Raw genomic sequence first — 15,705 nt, forward strand, 5'->3', positions numbered from 1 at the left:
GAATTATTAGATTCCTGGCACATGAACTAATGGACAATGGAATCCTATTGGACTGTTTCTAGGATTTATGGACATGTGTAAATTTTCAGATTGATTCTTGTTATTTGTTACATTACTACTAGTCTGTGTTATATTGCTATGTGCTCATGTAAATTATGTATAATGCCTCCCATATTGATGGATTTATGTATACCATGTATATCTGTTACAAAGTTCTGGCCCATATTGATGGATTTATGTATACCATGTATATCTGTTACAAAGTTCTGGCCCATATTGATGGATTTATGTGTACCCCCTCAGAAACCCCCTATGTTTTAAAACAAAAAGAAAGGGGGAGCTGTTGGAATCCTTACTAACTGCTAAGTAATTAGAGTTGATCTAATCTTACAAGAAGTTGTTTTGGCCAGAACCTGAAACAAGGTACTAAGTAGAACTAATCAAGACAAGGCTTGTGTTCCCACCTTTACTCAAGGGAGTCCTCACCTTAAAGCTCTTTGGGTCAGAGAGCACTATGGGAGAAAACCCATAATCCCATTCTCTCAGAAGGTTCACATATAAGGCGAGACAGTCATTCCAGAATACATTTTTTCCTCTTGGCTGGCTGATCGCGCTAGACTCGAGAGAAACGACTCTGCTGCAGAGAACACTTTTGACGGATTTCAGTGGAGCTACGCCAGAAGCCCTCTCTCCGCGGCAAGTGTGGCTGGGCTCCCCACAAGGAGATAAGAGAGATCTTCCATCTCTGTTGGAGGCAGAAGAAAGCAGAGGCAGAGGCCGAAGGACAGAACCTTTGGATTTGGAGACATCCGAAGGGCTCTAAGCCTCTAAACCGGCTGTGCCCTGAGAAGAAGAAACTCCAACATTTGAACTCTAACACAGCATTGTTTTAATTTACTAAACAATTGATTTAAATTTCACTTACTGACAGTTATTTTCTGATTTCAAAGCAAGTTTTCTTTTTTATAGGAGCACTTTGGGATTCACCTGCAATCTGGACTCTCAATTAGGACTTTTTTGGTGTCCTCAGGTTGATTGTTTAAAACAATAAACAATAGAAGGGTAAATAAATGAACTCAATTATTAGCCACTTTTATTCTTTTCTGAGCATGGTTTGAAATTTCTTTATTCTGTCTTCTAATTTTTTAATGCAGGAAAAATGTATTTTATATTTTACAAGAATGGTTGCCTCAGTGAGTAGATATCTCTGTCTTCCAATAATAAAAATCCCTTCCCTCAATAAACTTATTCCAACTTTAAGTGACCCATTATTGTATACTACAATGAAAACTGGCTTCACAGATTGAAATTCGAAATCTTCAGGTTTAGCAAATGTGTTTCTTTTTAACTTCTGAGTTGAGGAATTATTATAACCCATAAGAGTTATAATCTAATTTCTTTCTGATTTTTTTCTTATTTTAGCACTTTCCTAAATTGCTATTTCACTTAATTTCTCCTGTAATTAATAATCTCATAATTAATAAAACATTTCTTAAAATTCAAACTAAAATTTCAAATCAGTTCCTAGTCATTTTAAAGATTCTTTTTAAGGAATAACTGCTCTGTGAATTTTATTGTTGCTGTATTCATTAAAGCTCTACCAAGATTGCCATTCCCCTATAAGGTCGTTAAAATACTTTATGAAGACATGCAGATTATACTTTAGAATTGGAAGAAATTATTTATTCCTTTTCCACATGTTTGGTTTCCAGTTATTGAATTTTTTTTCAGGTAATTTCTGGATTTATCTTTTATTCCAGCAAGGGTCTATACATCCTTTATTAGTGAATATTTAGCAAAATTTATACCCACTTTCCTTCAAAACTTGCTAAAATTAGTTTTGCCAGGGACTGATTTAATCCTAAGAAAATAAGTAATAATAACTTCGAGTACAAAGATGATTTTATAGAACTGATCATGATACCCTCCTGTTCAATAGATTCTAGCAACTCTTTATTACCTCCATCAGCAAGGAAGGAAATATGCTTTTATTGCATACCCTCTATGTACCAGGCATTCTGCTCAATACTTTCAAATAACTCACATGGTCCTCATAAAATTCCAGGGAGATAGAGGCTATTATTAACCCCATTTTAAAGCTAGGGAAACAGAGGCAGTTAACAGCTAAGTGACTTGGCTAAGGTCACAGAACTAATAAGTGTCTAAGATGGATTTAACTTCAGGCTTTCCCTACTCTAGGCCCAGAATCCCCTTAGAGCTTGTATACTGCTCCAACCTGCTCTGCCATGGAATCCTTTTGGTCTTCACCTCTTTCTTGTCGTTTTTCTTATCCTCCTGTTTTCCTCCCATGTCTAGTACCTTTCTCTCCAAATTTTATTTATCTGGTGTGTCTCTAGTCATTCATATATTTTTCACTCTCATTAAAATGTGAAATCCTTAAGGAGAAACAAAGAGAGGAAGGAAAGGAAATGTGTTTTGGGAGCATAGTAGGTGCTTAATAGGAGGGACAGGTAGGTGACAGCATAGTGCAGAGAGTGCTAGATCTGGAATCAGATTCATCTTCATGAGTTCAAATCTAGACTGAGGCATTTACTGGCCCTGGCTTGCTCACTTAATTTTGTTTGTCTCAATTTCCTCATCTATAGAATGAGCAGGAGAAGGAAATGGTAGATCACTCCATTATTTTTGCCAAGATCAAATAATGTAATCTTTGTAATATATTTAGATCCCTATACATTTCTATTATTAACGAATTAATTTTTGGATAAATCATTTTAGCATTTTTATTAGAATTTCATTTTGAAGTTTTAGTGGATATTCATTTGATATTGGTCCAGAGCTCTTTTTCTTTGCTTTATTCTTCCTCACCTTGAGTATTTGGATTCTAGTTGTGTCATAAAAGGAGTTTGATATTCTGCCTGCTTTCTCAGCTTTTGGAGGGGAAAAACTAAATAGTAGGCATAGAAACTACATTTGCTATTTCCGTGATAGAAAGAATTCCCAGATGAGGAAACGCCTATCAAAACAGACCAGTCTCCTTATGTAAAACTGGGTTTGATTGAGTTTCCAAAAGTTTCTTAAACTGTGCATCTCAGCCCTATAGAGGGTCTCATAAGTGAATGTGGTGATCACAAAATTATAATTTACTGTCAATGATTTGTATATTTACATAAAAATGTCTCCAGCAAAAAAGGGGTCAAGAGTAGGAAAAATGGAAGGAGTCCTGGACGATAGTCCTGAGAGGGGGAATGAATTCCAAGAAATCTAAGAGTAGATGCTTTGAAGATGACACAGAGGATCTGAGAAGACCAGTGAAATAGAAAGTTGTTAGGGTTGAGGTTGAGAGGCAAGAAAAGGAACATGGTATTAATTGTTATTTTAAAATTTGGTAAATAAGAGAACAGTTTACACAGTGACAGCAAATATTGTAAAATGATCAGATATGAATAACTGCAATTCTCAGCAATGCAATGATCCAAGCATTCCAAAGGACTTATGATGAAAAGTGCTATCCATCTTCAATAGAAGAATTGATGGAATCTTTAGAATATATATATATATGTGTGTGTGTGTGTGTGTGTGTGTGTGTGTGTGTTGGAATCCTTACAAAGTGTTAACTCATTAGAGTTGATAGAGACAATAATTATCTAATTTAGCATAGTACTTAGCAAATTCTCTAACTCACTAATGTATTTGAGTACTCATTGGAGTTCACAAGTATGGGAGATTCACAAAGTTAACTTTGTAACTTTGTGAATTCACACCTCCCTTAATCCCTCCCTTGGAGGAGGAGTCAACTTTTTACATCCAGCATAAATAGAGCTTCAGTGAGCCATTCAGGTCAGTTCAGAAGAAGCCCACTCTTGGAGGCTGCAACCAGATTCATTCATCCCATCTCACACCACCGTGTTGGCTGGGCTCCTGCACTTCCCCCTGAGACCAAGGCTGGTCTGAAAGGCTCTCCAGAAAGCTGCCCAGCCCCAGGCAAGGAGACAAGACTCAGAAGGAGCACTCTGGGACAGACACAGGAGCACTCTGGGAGATTGAGAGCCAGAAGCCCTCTCTTGGAGGCAAGACAGATTCATTCCAACTTTCACCTTGGTGCTGGCTAGAGACATTCAGAATGGAGCTAGAGGCAAAAGACTAGTAACAAGAGCTCTGGGAACCAAGGAAAGCTGAGGCCTCTAAGAAAGCTACCCAGGCCCAAGGAAGGAGAAAATAAACATTTGGATTTTATCAGCTGGCTGCATTTGGATTGATTATTATTCTACTGCCTCTAGAAAACCTCACCGAGAAACCTACTGACAGAGAGAACCATTATATACAAAAGAAGAGAACACCACATGTATATACACACATACACACATATTTTGTTTTCTTTATTTTTTTCTTGGCATGGATTTCTTTTTTAGTTTGTTTTCTTTCACAACATCACTCAGAAATATCTTTTATATGTCTGCACACGTATAAACGATAGCAAATCAATTTTTCAATAAGGGCAAAGGGAGGGCAGGAAAGGGAAACTTTGGAATTCAAAAAAATAAAGATGAATGGAAAAATGGTTTTTAATCTGTGATTGAAAAAGAGACTTTAAAATATAAAACTTGGTAAAATTCTCCTTTAAGTTCAGCAGGACAAATTTCTTCCCCAAAACTTGACTTTAAGTTCCTACTTTGTAGGGAATTCAGTAATTCCCTCCCTCTAGAGATTGTACCCTATAATTTAGAATATTTCATATTTTTATATTAGTGTAAATAATCCTTCATTTCTATCCAACTCTTGCTTTTATTGCTTTAGAATTGTACATTGAAGCTTTTACTTTAGTTTCTCTTTTCAGGAGATCTATAGTCCTCTGGCTTGTGGAGGGTATAGTAGCTTATAAGGTAAAATCGGAATCACGTGCCCAAGAAGGTCTTAGTGAGGGCAGTGACTTTTAATTTGGGGGAAGGCATGGCATTTGGGGTTAAGTGGCTTGACCAGGGGCACAAAGCTAGCAAATATGAACTATCTAAGGTCGAATTTGAATACAGGTCCTCCTGCCTTCAGGGCTGGTGCTCTATCCACTACATTTACTTTTCAAAAAGGAACAGGGTGGGGAGTTAGGGGACTAAAACCATTCTTCCTCTCTCCCGCCTCGGTCTTCCAGAGTCGATTCCAGCCACTTCCTCTCTGCTGGGTCTGCCCAGACCTTCAGTTTCTTTTACTTTTTCAGTTGATCTCGCCCCTTTTGCAGAATTTTCCCGCCTGTGGCGCAAAGGGGTGGAGACTTGTCCCCAACAGGTTGGATGAGTCACTCCCTTGCCTCTCTTTTTCTTTCCCGCCTTTCTCCCTCTCTGCACTTTTCTCGGAGCTGACCAGGCTGTGCGTGTCTCTTCCAGAGCCTCAGGAGCTGACCCCGAGCTAGTACACCTTGGGCGCCCCCGAATTCGGTTCTCTTCTGAGCGGAGTCGCCGCGGAGCAAGCTTCGGGTGAGCTGTCAATCCAGCTCAATCCTTCCCGCCTCGGGGATTGCCCACGTAGCCCAGCGCTCCGGCCCCGTTTCGTGCGACTGGGGATCCGGCAGAGAGAGGAGTGAGATCCGGGCAGCTGCTACGGGCCAGGTGCTTCAGAGGGGAGGTTGGGAGGGGCCTCAGAGCTCACCTGCGACCAGAACCAGCCACGGAGCAAGGAGCAAGCCTTTCCCCCTGCCCCTGGAGCAAGGATTCTTCACCTTTTAGAGCGATCAAGTCCCCTTTGTGCGCGTTCTGGTGAAACTTAGAGCCCCTTTTTAAAAAGAATTTTCCCGCCTGTGACGCAAAGGGATGGAGACTTGTCCCCAACAGGTTGGATGAGTCACTCCCTTGCCTCTCTTTTTCTTTCCCGCCTTTCTCTCTCTCCGCACTTTTCTCGGAGCAGACCAGGCTGTGCGTGTCCCTTCCAGAGCCTCAGGAGCCGACCCCGAGCTAGTACACCTTGGGCGCCCCCGAATTCGGTTTTCTTCTAGGCGGAGACGCCGCGTAGCAAGCTTCGGATAAGCTGTCAATCCTTCAGTAAGTGTCAGGTAAGCATTTACCGCGCTCCAGGCACGGTGCGCAGCGTAGGTGATGAGCCCCGCCTTCCCTGCCGGCCTTCGCATGGAGGCCGAGTGCCTCGTTGTGGGGGAGCCCAAGGAGACGCTCCCGAGAGCCTTCCCGGCTCGGGGATTGCCCACGTAGCCCAGCGCTCCGGGCCCTTTCCGTGCGACTGGGGAGGCGGCAGAGAGAGGAGCGAGATCCCGGGCAGCTGCTATGAGCCAGATGCTCCTAAAAGGAGGTTGGGAAGGGCCTCAGAGCTCACCTGCCACCAGAACCAGCCGCGGAGCAAGGGGGGAGCCTTTCAGCTTCCTTTCCTCCTGCCCCTGGGGCAAGGATTCTTCACCTTTTAGAGCGATCAAGTCCCCTTTGTGCGGGTTCTGGTGAAACTTAGAGCCCCTTTTTAAAAAGAATTTTCCCGCCTGTGACGCAAAGGGATGGAGACTTGTCCCCAACAGGTTGGATGAGTCACTCCCTTGCCTCTCTTTTTCTTTCCCGCCTTTCTCTCTCTCCGCACTTTTCCTGGAGCAGATCAGGCTGTGCGTGTCCCTTCCAGAGCCTCAGGAGCTGACCCCGAGCTAGTACACCTTGGGCGCCCCCGAATTCGGTTTTTTTCTGAGCGGAGACGCAGCGAAGCAAGCTTCGGGTGAGCTGTCAATCCAGCTCAATCCTTCCCGCCTCGGGGATTGCCCACGTAGCCCAGCGCTCCGGCCCCGTTTCGTGCGACTGGGGATCCGGCAGAGAGAGGAGTGAGATCCGGGCAGCTGCTACGGGCCAGGTGCTTCAGAGGGGAGGTTGGGAGGGGCCTCAGAGCTCACCTGCGACCAGAACCAGCCACGGAGCAAGGAGCAAGCCTTTCCCCCTGTCCCTGGAGCAAGGATTCTTCACCTTTTAGAGCGATCAAGTCCCCTTTGTGCGCGTTCTGGTGAAACTTAGGGCCCCTTTTTAAAAAGAATTTTCCCGCCTGTGACGCAAAGGGGTGGAGACTTCTCCCCAACTGGTTGGACTAGTCACTCCCTTGCCTCCCTTTTTCTTTTCCGCTTTTCTCCCTCCTCGGCACTTTTCTCGGAGCAGACCAGGGTGTGCGTGTCCCTTCTAGGGCCTCAAGAGCTGACCCCGAGCTAGTACTTGTAGCCCCCGAATTCGGTTTTTTTCTGAGCGGAGACGCAGCGAAGCAAGCTTCGGGTGAGCTGTCAATCTATCAGTAAGTGTCAGTTAGGCGTTTACAATGCTCCAGGCACGGTGCGCAGCGCAGGTGATGAGCCCCGCCTTCGCTGCCAGCCTTCCCTTGGAGGCCGAGTGTCTCGTTGTGGGGGAGCCCAAGGAGACACTCCCGAGATCTTTCCCGGCTCGGGGATTGCCCACGTAACCCAGCGCTCCGGCCCCTTTCATTGGGACTGGGGAGGCGGCAGAGAGAGGAGCGAGATCTCGGGCAGCTGCTATGAGCCAGATGCTCCTGAGGGGAGGTTGGGAGGGGCCTCAGAGCTCACCTGCCACCAGAACCAGCCACGGAGCAAGGGGAGAGACTTTTAGCTTCCTTTCCCCCTGTCCCTGGGGCAAGGATTCTTCACCTTTTAGAGCGATCAAGTCCCCTTTGTGCGCGTTCTGGTGAAACTTAGGGCCCCTTTCTTTTAGAATTTTCCCGCCAGTGACGCAAAGGGGTGGAGACTTCTCCCCAACTGGTTGGATGAGTCACTCCCTGCCTCTCTTTTTCTTTCCCGCCTTTCTCCCTCTCCGCACTTTTCCTGGAGCAGATCAGGCTGTGCGTGTCCCTTCCAGAGCCTCAGGAGCTGACCCCGAGCTAGTACACCTTGGGCGCCCCCGAATTCGGTTCTCTTCTGAGCGGAGTCGCCGCGGAGCAAGCTTCGGGTGAGCTGTCAATCCAGCTCAATCCTTCCCGCCTCGGGGATTGCCCACGTAGCCCAGCGCTCCGGCCCCGTTTCGTGCGACTGGGGATCCGGCAGAGAGAGGAGTGAGATCCCGGGCAGCTGCTACGGGCCAGGTGCTTCAGAGGGGAGGTTGGGAGGGGCCTCAGAGCTCACCTGCGACCAGAACCAGCCACGGAGCAAGGAGCAAGCCTTTCCCCCTGCCCCTGGAGCAAGGATTCTTCACCTTTTAGAGCGATCAAGTCCCCTTTGTGCGCGTTCTGGTGAAACTTAGAGCCCCTTTTTAAAAAGAATTTTCCCGCCTGTGACGCAAAGGGATGGAGACTTGTCCCCAACAGGTTGGATGAGTCACTCCCTTGCCTCTCTTTTTCTTTCCCGCCTTTCTCTCTCTCCGCACTTTTCTCGGAGCAGACCAGGCTGTGCGTGTCCCTTCCAGAGCCTCAGGAGCCGACCCCGAGCTAGTACACCTTGGGCGCCCCCGAATTCGGTTTTCTTCTGGGCGGAGACGCCGCGAAGCAAGCTTCGGATAAGCTGTCAATCCTTCAGTAAGTGTCAGGTAAGCGTTTACCGCGCTCCAGGCACGGTGCGCAGCGTAGGTGATGAGCCCGCCTTCCCTGCCGGCCTTCGCATGGAGGCCGAGTGCCTCGTTGTGGGGGAGCCCAAGGAGACGCTCCCGAGAGCCTTCCCGGCTCGGGGATTGCCCACGTAGCCCAGCGCTCCGGGCCCTTTCCGTGCGACTGGGGAGGCGGCAGAGAGAGGAGCGAGATGCCGGGCAGTTGCTACGAGCCAGATGCTCCTAAAGGGAGGTTGGGAGGGGCCTCAGAGCTCACCTGCCACCAGAACCAGCCGCGGAGCAAGGGGCGAGCCTTTCAGCTTCCTTTCCTCCTGCCCCTGGGGCAAGGATTCTTCACCTTTTAGAGCGGTCAAGTCCCCTTTGTGCGGGTTCTGGTGAACTTAGGGCACCCCTTTTTTTTTTTTTTTTTTTTTTTTTAGAATTTTCCCGCCTGTGACGCAAAGGGGTGGAGACTTCTTCCCAACTGGTTGGATGAGTCACACTCCCTTGCCTCTCTCTTATTCTTTCCCGCCTTTCTCTCTCTCCGCACTTTTCCTGGAGCAGACCAGGCTGTGCGTATCCCTTCCAGAGCCTCGGGAGCTGACCCCGAATTCGGTTCTCTTCTGAGCGGAGACGCTGCGGAGCAAGCTTCAGGTAAGCTGTCAATCCATCTCTAAGTATCGGAGGGGAGGCTGGGAGGGGCCTCAGAGCTCACCTGCGACTAGAACCAGCCACTGAGAAAGGAGCGAGCCTTTCCCCTTGCTCCTGGGGCAAGGATTCTTACCTTCTAAAGTGATCAAGTCCCCTTTGCGTGCATTCTGGTGCCTCCTTTACCAGAATCATGTGCACAATATAAAATACATAGGATTACTGAAAGAAACAATCCTATTGAAAGTTTTACACACACATATGTAGTGCAATATGTCTATGTGTATCTAGAAAAACCACATTTCCATGTTAGTCAACCTGTGAAAGAAAACAGAAAAACAAACAAGAAAAATATAGGAAAGAAATGATGTACTTTGGTCTGTATTTAGATCCATCGGGTTTTTTCCTCTGGGGATGGCGATTTTTATACGTCCTTCAGAATTATTTTGGATCCTTGTTTGGCTGAGAATCGCTAAGCCATTTACAGTCGGTCATCATCCCATATTGCTATTGCTGTATCCAGTGTTCTCTTGGTTCTGCTCATTTCACTTGGCCACACTTTGTGCGCATCTTTCCAGGTTTCTCTGAGAGCATCCTGCTTGTCATGGCTTATGTATTCCATCACAAGTTGTTCAGTCATTGCCCATAGCCATGCTCTCAATTTGTAGTTCTTTGCCACCACTAAAAGAGCTGCTAGAAATGTTTTTGCACACATAAGACCTTTTGATTTTTTTTTTCTTTTGGGGATACAGACCTAGCGACGGTATTGCTTGGTCAGAGTCTATACAGGGTTTTATACCCCTTGGGCACATCTCCAGCCTGGTTTACAGAAGGGTAAAATCAGTCTATCATTTCAGGAATAGAGCATTAGTATCTCAATTTTCCCTTATCCCTTCCAAAATTTGTTATGGAGAAAAATGATTATTTTCATATCATGCTAATAATCAATTTTGTATGCAAAACCCAAAGAGAATTTTTTTTCTTCTTACTCCCCTGTGAAAGACTGGGATTATTAAAATGACCTTTAAGGTTTCTTCCAGCTTTCCATCTATGACCCTACGACCTCTGGCCAATCCCAGAACCAGAAACTTACCTAGACTATTCCCCACCAATTAGGGGTGACATTTGAAGAAAGCTTTGGTCTGGTGCTCACTCCAGTCCTCACCAGACCATGTGTTGGGGAAGGAGAAGCTGCCTAACAGGGCACAGTCATTGTTTTTATGATAAGAGAACTCTTTTTTGATATGATTACAGGGAGAAATGAATTGAGGCCAAATTATCCAAAGGATGCCTTTACAACTTAATTTTTTTCAGGACCTAGAATTTAGAGCTGGAAAATAAGCCATGTTATCCAACAAGGTCATTTTACAATTGGCCAGAGATGGACACTCATGTGATTAAGGTCACACAGCTCATAAGCATCAGAGCTCAAGTTCAAACAATTCATATCCAAGGCTTAAGACTCTTAAAACAGGGTTATTCCCCACATATCCAGCTTCCTTTCTTTTTTTCCTTCAGCTCCTCTGGTTCATGCCTAGCAGATACTCTTTATCTGTTCATCAGTTGATAAAGACACCAGATTTTATTACTCTTTCTTTATGTTCTTGTGAAAGGGACCCCATTTTTTACCTTCTGTTTTGTCATTAACACAGCCTTGAATTGAAAAGAAAGTCATGGAGTCTGGAGGAGACGAGAAGGTACGTCAGCCCACCTCAAATGATGAGCAGAATAGGTCCATGTCTAACATGGTATGTAGGTGTGATGTTGGCCTGTGTAGAGCAGCTACCAGGGCCCAGATTGTAGTGTTCTGGTTAGTTTTCTGTAGTTGCCTGGGGCAAGGAGCCAGACTCCTTTTTGTGCAACATATGGTCAACATGGACTATTCTCTCTGTGTCCTGAGAACATTCCTCACTGTTGTTCTACCTTCAAGCTTCCATTCAAAGTCATTGCACAGGTTGTCCTGAACCTGCTAAATCCCCCACCATTCAACCTTCAAATTCCCCCTTCCTTTATAGGCTATTCCTTGCCATAGTGGTAAATGACCTCTCTCCTCAGATCTCCCAGAGACTTTGATTTACAACTCACTGATAGCCTTGTTATCCTTTAAATTAAAGTCCCCAGAATGTATTTCAGAATCCTTCACTTCTAGATCATCCTGCATAAAGCCCAGGACTGGATTTTATTGATTTTTCAGGTCATACAGTGGACACTCAACAAATGTAAATTTTATATAACTCAATAAGAGACTATTTGGAGTCAGAAAGAGCTAGCTTCAAATTGGGAAGACCTGGGTTCAAGGGCTGCCTCTAAACATATGTCTATACTGGTAGACCAGGCGTGTCCCATTATTTAAAATACAAATTGAAGCTGATTTGCTTTTTGGATGGAGTTTCGTCATTGTGAGATCTAATATGAAGTTCCTTGCTTTATTTATGTACCTTCATGATTTTTTCCATTAGCATTTCCTGCTGTGAACCCAAATATATTTAATACAAAGGAAACAAAACAGGGCTATGGCTGGCAATATCATGATCTCAGTCTCATATCATTCTTATTTCCATAACTCATATTTTTAGCACTCTCTATATTTTCCAAAGTGTCGGTTGTCCTCACGACAACCCTGTGAGGCAGAGGATTCTTGTATTATTATTGCCATTTGATGAGAAGTTAAAAAATCTAAGGGAAGTGAGGGGCCGAGAGAGGCTCACAAAGTCACCTAGCTAATAAGTGTCAACACAGGATAATAATAATGATGATAGGAAGAAAATGAAGAGCTAGCATTTATATTGGGGTTTTAAGCTTTACAAAGCATTTTTATAAATATCTCATTTTAATCTTACAACCACCATGAGGGATAAATGCTATCGTCATCCTCATTTCCAGATCAATTAATGAAATATGTTTATTTTTTAGCTTATCCCTGGGACACAAACACAAAATCCAAGATAACCCCTGCTCTAAGGGATTCTAGTAGGAAGAGACAATTTATCTGGGCAGTGTTAGGTCCCATTCTGAGGAAAAGGCCCCATAGTGCTTAGGATATAACAGCAAAGTAAATGCTTTATATTTTCTTTAATATAATTAATGTAATTAGTGTCATCTAACAATATAAATATATTTTCTTTAATTTCTGTAATGTAATGATTAATGTACATTAATCAAAGTACAGTTGCCTAAGCGCTCTATCCATTGGGCTTCTTCACTGTTTCTATGCAAGGGTGCTGCCTACCCATTTCCCTCTCTCTTTTTTGTCTTTTAAAAGGTAAAACAGGAGCAACCTTTACCTTATCCTGGAAAGGAGTGTCCTGGAAACAACACCTCACTGCCAAGTGAGGATGGTAAATGTAATGAGCCGATTGCCATGGCGGTTGTCACAGACGACACGGAAGTTGAGATAAGCCAAAAGAATAAAAAACTCAATGACGGTGTGTGTAAAATTCTGATAAAGAATGAGGCTGTTGAGAATGCACTGAAGGAACGACCAGAAGAGGAAATGAAAGTGTCTATAGATGAAATTGGGGAAGATGGACCTTCTAATACATATTTGAACTTAGGGATGCCCCTGAAATGTCTGCCAAGGAATTCTCAACTCCATATTACATTTTTCAAAAGCAACGAGGATCAGGACAATTTGCAAAAATACAGTATCATAAGACTAATACTTGGTCTTAGTATTGACCAAGAATGCTTCACGTTTTATATTTCTGGGACGGGGATGGAGATAAAAAAAATCATTAAATGCGAATATGGTGCCCAAAAAGATGGCGATCTTTTGTTCTTTGCCACTGCAGGAGACACTGTATGTGATGCCCTGCGCAAAGATGGTAGATTTCTTCCCTGGGGGACAGATGACAATCGGACATTAGTCAAAGACGGAATGAACTATATGAAAACTTACCCCGTGGAAAAAGTAGCAAACCAGAAATTCACAATAGCACGTGATAATGGAAGTGAGGAGGAGGAGAAAAAGAAGGCAACACGCGAGTGCAAACAAAAACCCCATTCAAAGGAACAGCCAGATCACCTTGATGCCACCCAGGAAGGTGCACAGTCTCCCACTGCTGATGAGAAGTTTCTGAAGCCAGAGAGGCCAAAGAGAACCAGGAAACTAACTCCTGCAAGATCTAAGCCAGAGCAAGGCCAGTTGATTTTTAAAAAGGACATCTTAGAAGCATGTACCTTTTTCACAAGGGAAAATAGCTTGATTAGTCATTTCTTTCAGACAGAGGAAGAAAAGGTTAGGGAACAAGGCATTGAGTTATTTAATCTACATCAAGAAAAACTTGGCAAAGAAACTGAGGATGCCATGACATCCAAAAACGTTAAGACATTTGCTACTTTACTTGACTCCGTTGGATATATACATGTGAACTACAATGGACAAAGTGTCTCTGGTACTTGCTTTGTCTTTTGGGACAGGTACATTCTTACTTGTCGACATGTACTAGACTTGATAATTACACAAGTGAAAGAACCAAACTGGGCTCAGGCAATTAGTGAAAATTCATTTGTGACTTTCACTGATGAAAACCCTTTCGAGTTCCCAAAAAGATACGCTATTGAGGCCTGGTTTGAAGTCTCAAGTATTCCTCTTGACTACGCCGTCTTACGACTGAAGGGAAATGAAATTCCTAAAGGTTTATTTAAGCAGAAGCAGAACACTGAAACGCCCCGTGATGGCACAGTTTTTATTATTGGACACCCAGAAGGACAGGTGAAGAAAATGGACATCTGTATGGTGATCCCTCTGGCAGAAAGGGAAAATGCATGCCAGACAGTTCTCCAGGATAGGAAGAAGCCAGAATGTAATCCTACAAACTGTCCGGAAAATAAGACAAACTGTGTCCACATGTTCAGCCCCAAGAGTTTCAGAGAACACAAAGTGATGGATTCTGAAGATTTCTTGACCTACCGCAGCAGCTTCTTCTTTGGGTCCTCTGGCTCGCCAATACTGGATGCATCTGGTCGCCTGGTTGCCTTACATGCTGGTGGCTTCTCATATACATATCAGCAACAGCAACAGAGCATCATTGGATTTGGCTATTCTATCAATTCCATTCATGAAGATATGGTGCACAATCATGGAAGTTGGTATAATTTATTATTTCCATACCAACAGGATGTAGAAATGGAGAGCTGTGATGATTCTCCACAAGGTTTTTGCCTTCAAGGAAGATGCCTCTGATGCTTTCTGCAATCTGAGGGAGAAGACTGTGGTTTCCCAAGACTTAAACCAGGGTCTGTGCCCCGGTACTGATTAGAGCTCTTTCATACACTCCCATTCTCATGGACACATAATTTCTTATGGAAGATTGATGACTGACATTTACTTAGCACCTTAAGGGTTGCAAAACCCCTTCTAGAAATTATCTCCCCTGAGCCTCACAATGCTGTGATGTGGGTATCTAAAAACCCGAGGCTGGAAGAAATAGTACACGGTTATAGGCTGATTGGGTTCGGAGACTGGGGTTCAAATGCCAGTTTTCTTGACTTCAAGTCAATTACCCCTCCATACCTCACGCTGCTTCTCCATTTCTGAAACAGCAAGTGATGAAAATGCCCAACAATCCTCCTCCGTGTTCCTCTGGCTCCTGGTGACGTCAAAAACTGAAGAATACTGACAGCCCATTGGATAGACTTGCTCTGGGGCTCTAAAGAATAATAGAGACCAGATGTGGGAGGGATGAGCAGGTGTGACTGGCTTGTGGTTTAGATCATTGGAGGGACCCCTCATCAATTTCATAGATCCCCTGAAGACCTAAATGATTGAAATATATCTGGGATATTACTGTACCTTGTGGGCTTTCTCCTGTTCTTATTTTTTACTCAGTTCAATTATTTTTCCTGTTATAAATATTCTCAAAAATATCTTTTTTTTTTTTACTACTTCTACCCTGAAAATAGTGTTTGTCAAGAGATTATGAAACAATAAAAACAATGCAATATAATAGCCATGTATTGAGTGCTTTATTCATACATGTATGAAATCATGTGTAGACTCTGTGGTACCACCTCACATCTCTCAGATTGGCTAAGATGATAGGAAATGAAAATGATGAATGTTGGAGAGGATGTGGGGAAACTGGGACACTGATACATTGTTGGTGGAACTGTGAACGGATCCAAGCAGTCTGAAGAGCAATTGGGAACTGTGTTCAAAGGACTATGAAACTGTGATCCAGCAGTCTTACTACTGGGTCTGTCTCAAAAAGAGCTTTAAAAAAGGGAAAGGAAGATGTATACCTTAAAAAAAAATGGGAAAGGACCCACACATGTTTGTAGCAGCTCTTTTAGTAGTGGCAAGGAACTGAAAATTGAGTGGATGCTGTTAGGATTCTCACAAAGTAATAAGTTAGTTGTCTAACTGCTTAGCAGTTCTCTAGTTCAGAGTTCACACCCTTCACACCTTTAAGAGTTCACACAGTTCACACATTAGCATTTGAGATCCACAACTCAGGCTTCAGTATGAGATTTACAAGTTCAGTGGAGGAGATTCATAAGTCACAGTCCCCACAATCCCACTCTCGGAGGAGGAGTCAACCTTTGAGTTCACAGCTCTAAAAGAGCATATAAAAGAAGAAACCTACTAGAGGAGATGGAGAAGCCA

General features: G+C 43.9%; 1 protein-coding gene across 1 annotated transcript; it reads left to right on the forward strand.

Moving 5' to 3' along the window:
• The first annotated feature begins 10,771 nt into the window (after nucleotides 1-10,771).
• On the forward strand, nucleotides 10,772-15,035 carry LOC127540076 (serine protease FAM111A-like). The gene is made up of 2 exons (XM_051964619.1): nucleotides 10,772-10,846; nucleotides 12,361-15,035. Exons 1-2 carry the CDS (start codon nucleotides 10,772-10,774, stop codon nucleotides 14,281-14,283), a joined length of 1,998 nt encoding a protein of 665 aa, XP_051820579.1. The 3' UTR covers nucleotides 14,284-15,035.
• The last annotated feature ends 670 nt before the right edge of the window (nucleotides 15,036-15,705 follow it).

Source organism: Antechinus flavipes, chromosome 6, assembly GCF_016432865.1.
Source record: "Antechinus flavipes isolate AdamAnt ecotype Samford, QLD, Australia chromosome 6, AdamAnt_v2, whole genome shotgun sequence".
NCBI classification, from domain to species: Eukaryota; Metazoa; Chordata; class Mammalia; order Dasyuromorphia; family Dasyuridae; genus Antechinus; species Antechinus flavipes.

Bases quoted from the DNA above. Each gene is read 5' to 3' on its own strand.
- LOC127540076 (XM_051964619.1), top strand. From the start codon at position 10,772: ATGGAGTCTGGAGGAGACGAGAAGGTACGTCAGCCCACCTCAAATGAT. The intron at 10,847-12,360 runs GTATGTAGGTGT...GTCTTTTAAAAG, and splicing joins ATAGGTCCATGTCTAACATG to GTAAAACAGGAGCAACCTTT.